Here is a 6,129-nt window from a genome sequence, read left to right as displayed (position 1 = left end):
GTAATTAGTGGATAAGCCAAGCCCTAAGCACATGCCTAACACAAATTAGTTTTCATCTTTCTAAGGTTCTCAGGATTTTGTTCAAAGGTTTTTGACTAGGAAAACAAAGTAGCTAGCTAGAGTTTACAAAAACAGAAGCAAAAGTGACCAAGAAAGCGGATTGGAAGGAAGAGTGCCAATGTGGTTACCCACCTAAATCTCAGCACTGATTCCGGTGTTCTGCTTCTCATCTTTTCTTTAGCAGTTGTGGCAGACCATTATATTATATTCTTGTTCTTAGACGAAGACAAATCAATTTGGTCTAATCACATTGAGTGCTTTAGTTTCTCCTTTGCAATTCTGTGTTCGATGCATATAAAATAAGTTATTTCATCTGTCAGGTTCTAATTACATACCCAAACTACTAGGCCAGATAATTTTTCAAACAGTTCAACTCCAAGTATGATCCGGTGCAAATTCTACTGGTACAAAAACACTAAAGGCCAAGACATAGTGATAATACTTAATTATAATAGTTGGACTTTTTTGTATCAGATTTTTTTTTTTTTTTTTGATAACTGGATACAATGAGATTTAGAGCAGACTGTGTCCCCCTTCGTTGGTCTCTGTATATGTAATGAGCTTGTTATGTTTACGTGCAGTGTCTATTTTACCCTCTAAACTTTGCTGTTATTATATGTGAGGAGAGTGTATTATATGGTTATAATTAATTAAAATGATTCTTACATTGAGAAATTTTGGAATATATCATGAGTACGCAGTTAATATGAAAAGGGTTTTTCAATGTTAAAGTCGATGACAGGTATTTATTTTAAAATCAAATAATAGTAAGTGAAGTGATTTTTATGATGTTTATATATTTAAGATGTTTCAAATCTAAATTTATATTATTTGATTCATTTTATCATAATTTAACTTCCTCTCACCTGTAGTTTAGCTTACTCAATACCACTAACACATGCATAACATCACTCAGAGCAATGAAGCACATTTGTTTCTCTTATTTAAAGGTCATGTTACACAATAAAAATAAACCATTTCCCTTCTTTTATAGACTCCACCTCCGTATATTTAAGACTTAAATCCAATACCTTACACTTTCCATTTTTGTTCTAACGAAAGATGTGCCACAGATTCTTGAATACCATGCATCTTGTCAATTAGTCCTTCAAACCAAATTACTATATTTTCTTGAATTACCTTTGCTATTCAAAGAAGCATCAAGTGCATTTTAATTATTAGCAAACCGAGAAACTCAACGCGGCTAGAGCCACTCTACGGAATTAATAGGGAATCAGTCCGATCTGAAAGAAGTGAAATACATGCAAAGAGGCCTTATCTTAAGTTCTAATTATCCCGTCCATCTAGCTTTTCAATTCAACTTTAAATTGCTCAATGACCAAATTAGAGGTTATGAACTTTCTCTCCTTCTCCCCCGCTCTTGTCAACAACAATGGCCATTGAGCAACATATTGTTCAACCATTTTCCAAGCCATTTACTACCCGTCTGATGCGTAATCTTGTCTTTCATGCCATCTCCTTTGTCATCGGTTTGTCACTTGGTATTATAATTAGTTTAAATCTTAAAAGCCTCCCACTAATTTTTCAAGCCTCCTTGGTCTCTACTTCTCCATCAATACCACCAGGCTCTACTTCTCCACCAATTCCACAACCAACAACACCACCATTATCGCCACCGCCGCCATCACCGCTGCCACCTCTCTTGTTGAATTCGTCATCGGAGCAAGTCCTATCTTTTTCAACAAATGTAACATCCAACTCTAGCAGTGTTTCCTTGGAAGAACAAAGATCTCTGATGCACAATATGACTGAAAAGGAGTTGTTATGGAGAGCATCTATGGCTCCAAGAATTGAAGAATCCTCTCATGATCAGCATGCCCCAAAGGTAGCTTTCATGTTCTTGACAGCAGGGCCACTTCCCTTGGCTCCATTGTGGGAGAAGTTTTTTAAGGGGAATGAAGGCCTTTATTCCATCTACGTACACTCACATCCTGACTACAATGAAACAGTTCCTGAAACTTCAGTCTTCTATGGTAGAAGAATCCCCAGCAAGGTTAGATTTTAGAAATCAATAACTTGCAGCTGTTTTTCTTCTTAATTTGGTTAAATACCCAAGTTAGGATTCAACGGCTGGCACAATATTTCTTTTGAGGATTTAACATATCATTTTAATCGAATTAAAAATTGCATAAACTTTTCCCAATTGCTGAGCATTATTTTTTTGGGTGCTACAGCCAGTCTACTGGGGAACTGCAACAATGATAGATGCGGAGAGGCGTCTCCTGGCAAATGCACTTCTTGACATCTCCAATCAAAGATTTGTTCTTCTCTCGGACTCATGCATCCCACTGTTTAACTTCAACAAAATCTACGAGTACCTCATCAACTCCAATTTAAGCTTCTTAAGCGTATTTGATGACCCCAGGAAAGCTGGGCGCGGGCGATATAATCCCCAGATGTGGCCTGCGATTAACATCACCGACTGGCGAAAAGGGTCTCAATGGTTTGAAGTTCACCGTGACATTGCCCTGCACATTGTTTCCGATAAAAAGTACTATTCAATTTTCCAACAGTACTGTCAGCCACCATGCTATAATGATGAACATTACATTCCTACATTGGTGAACATGTTCTACGGGGAATTAAACTCGAATCGGAGCACTACTTGGGTAGATTGGTCGAGAGGAGGTCCACATCCCAGGAAGTTCGGATGGCCCGATATCTCAGATGAGTTTTTGAATCAAATTCGACACGGATCGGAATGCATTTACAATGGCAACACAACTTCAATGTGCTTTCTATTTGCTAGAAAGTTTTCACCAGGCACCTTGGAGCCCTTGCTACGGATTGCTCCCCTGGTGCTTGATTTTGACCCTTAAAAGCTTAGCTCAACATTGTTCAAAAATGTTCAATGAAATTGCAAATTGTGATTAGGCTTGCTCTTCTTTTTTTGTTTTTCCACAAAATTCCAAGCATTTACAACATTTCCACTGTTTGGTTTTTGGGTTGTTAGTTTCAACTCCATGGAATTTTCTATCGCTGACATTTGATCTTTAGCATTTATGCACACTTTGAAACCGTCAATAGGAGACCACATGATATGATAGATACATGAATCAATTCAAATCCTACGGCGAAAATTAATTAATGTTTGGTAGACATTACCTAACAAGCTGCAAAGTGTTAATCAGATAAAACAATATTTATTACTGGAGAGCATCTTATTGGTGCTTGTAAGATGTGATTACAAGCTTGGGAATAAACGTCCATAGAAATTAACAGGGGATTTAAGAGAAAATGATTCAGCATTTAGTTAATAATAAAACACTTTGCATCCGAATCTTCTACATAAGAAGTAGAGCTTGTCTTCTCTTTTCTCTAATAAAAAATATATAAAAAAACATTAAGGTAAGAAGTACAATGATATAATTGTTATTATTACTATATATAAAAGTACAAACTCCAAAAGTGTAAATAGTGAATAGTATATATACTTTCAATAATTTGGTAAATTAATAACTTTCTTATGAAATTAGGACATTGAATAATTTTTATTTATTTCCTTGTTAACATCAAAGTGTAAATTTTCCTTAATTGATAATTTTTTTATTAATTTAAATATAGACTAATTTATCTATCTATTTATATACTTATTAGTCTTGAATTCTTGATTAAAGTAGACCATTCTTAATAAAATTTAAATTTATCTAATCAAAAACTAAAAAATATTTTCATCCCATCATTTTTGTCCCACCTTATTGATTTAATTGTAATATTTCATATTTAAATTTATTGATTAACTCATGAATTTATAGATTACATTTTTGAATTTATCCAATAACTATATACTATATAAAAGAGTACAAATATTTTGGACAAAATTGATGAGGCAAAGTAATTCACTCATCAAAAACTAGACTTAAAAATTTTGTTGCTAATATATATATATATATATATATATTGAAAACATATGGACTCAGAAGTGAGAACAAGTCATCTCTTATTTATTGCGAGTCATCTTAGACATGTCAGGTTATTGCTTCTTTTATGTACCATCAGGGTCAGCCCTTGGGTGGAGCCATCCAAGCAAAGGCTTTAGGCCTCCAATTTGGGAAGATCTCAATTTTAAGTAAGATTTATAATTTTATAATAATTATAATATAATTAATTATATTTAAAATATATAAAATAAAAAATAATTCATAAAATAATTTATTTTTTATTTTTTTAATTATGTGTCTAATAAATCTTAATTTTTTATTATTTTTTTATTTCTAGAATACTACTAATTCTCAATTATATTCTCTTATTTCTAATCAACTAACAATCATATGTATTTAATCATCTCCAACAGCTATTTTTTTCTTACTTATTTCTCTTATTTCCAATCAACGTGTTTAATAATTTTCAACAGCTATTTTTTTCTGTATATAAAATCAATTATTTTTTTCAATGTATAATATCTACTTTTGAAATCTTCATTTCTCATTTGTTCTTTCTTCCTTTATCTTTAATTTTACTTCAAAGAATACACAAGAAGTCTGTTCTTTTATTATCTTCATAAAGCTGTGAGCCTCATTTGCAGTTTGCAATAAACATTCAACAATTAGGTACTATTGTTCTAATCTTTACAGATTTTTTTACTTTAATTTAGATTTATATTATATTGTTATATTATTTTTATTTTATGTGATAGTTGATTTATTTAAATTAAAAATTTTGATTGTTGATTTTATACTAGCCATTTAAAAAATATAAGATAATTATAATCGTTAAATATTTTTAGAATAATATTAACAATTCCAATAAGTGTTGCTTCAGGAGAAAGAAGGTTTTCAAAACTGAAATTAATAAAATCTTATTTAAGATCAACAATGTCTCAATAAAGATTAAATGGATTGGCTATATTATCAATTGAAAAAGAAATATTAGAAGAACTTGATTATAAAAGTTTAATTAAAAATTTTGCATCTCAAAAAGTTAGAATAATAAAATTTTAATAATTTTTTTTAATTTCAATAAAAAAAATCTCATTTAAATATTTCGTTTTAGGCCTTTGAACTTATTGGGCCGCCCCTGTGTACCATCAAGCCAAGGAGAATGATTGACTTGCATAGGGGGGAACCACCACTACGAATGGCAGGTATATACGGTGTTTGTCAATAATTTACCAGATGAGGTGCATTACCGGTGGCTGAAGAAGGTGTTTCAGTAGTATGGTAACGGAATGGATCTATTTATAGCAACGAAGAGGAGCAAGGTGGGGAGGAGATATGGCTTTGTTAGGTTCGAACATTTGGTAGAGACAAGGGATGCTTGTGTTGACAGTTATGAGACTGATAAAAAGTCAGTAAACAAGTCTTCTAAAGTTTATTTCCGTCTTTCTAAAATGTGGTCTTTTATAGTTAAATTTGTTTAACTAATTTTGTTTATTTTAACTATGTCAGTTGCTATGTAAAGCCTATATAAAGATTGTACTATTTTGAGTTTTATAATGCAATGCGGATTGATTCTCTAACTTTAATCGTTAATTAGTCACAATTCATCAACATTTTTTGTATCATAGCCAATTTCTAAGTCAAGTGAGAAAGTGTGTGTCACCCACCAAACTGAGAGAGTGAGATTAAGTGTTTATTTGACTTAGTTTTTTCAACTTATTTATCTCTTAAATGTATAAGTTAAGTCAAATAAGATTTTTGAGAAGCTATTAAAAAATAATTTTTTAAAAAATAAAATTAAAAAAAAAACCTTAAAGAAAAGCTCTAAACAGAAGTTTTCTCTTCTCTTCTTTTATAAACATGTTATTTTTTCAAAAAATACCTATCTCTCAATCTATCTCCCTCTCCTCATCTTCTCTCTACAAATCACCATCCTCCAATACAAATCACAATCTCCTTCTCTTCTATCTCTCTCTACAATGATTACAAGAAAAAAAAAGAATTAAAGTCCTAGTAACAAAATAGCAAAATCTAGAATTTTTTTATTCTTACAAAAATTAAGAGAAAAGATAATTCAAAATTCAAAATTGCATTCAGATACTATTTAAAGATTTTTTTTATTGTCAGATACACCGTTTCCTCTTTGCTCTTCTTTTATGAGAAATTGAAT

General features: G+C 31.5%; 1 protein-coding gene across 1 annotated transcript; it reads left to right on the top strand.

The window, feature by feature from the left end:
- On the top strand, positions 1,454-2,900 carry LOC18602023. Its single transcript, XM_007033162.2, has 2 exons — positions 1,454-2,074; positions 2,256-2,900. The coding sequence occupies exons 1-2, from the start codon at positions 1,454-1,456 to the stop codon at positions 2,898-2,900; spliced, it is 1,266 nt and encodes a 421-aa protein (XP_007033224.2).

Source organism: Theobroma cacao, chromosome 4, assembly GCF_000208745.1.
Source record: "Theobroma cacao cultivar B97-61/B2 chromosome 4, Criollo_cocoa_genome_V2, whole genome shotgun sequence".
Taxonomy (NCBI): Eukaryota; Viridiplantae; Streptophyta; class Magnoliopsida; order Malvales; family Malvaceae; genus Theobroma; species Theobroma cacao.
The sequence above is the reverse complement of the archived record's forward strand: the minus strand, read 5'-3'. Positions and strand labels throughout refer to the sequence as shown.

Coding starts and splice junctions, on each gene's coding strand:
- LOC18602023 (XM_007033162.2), top strand. CDS start 1,454: ATGGCCATTGAGCAACATATTGTTCAACCATTTTCCAAGCCATTTACT. Junction 2,075..2,255: donor GTAGAAGAATCCCCAGCAAG/GTTAGATTTTAG, acceptor TGGGTGCTACAG/CCAGTCTACTGGGGAACTGC.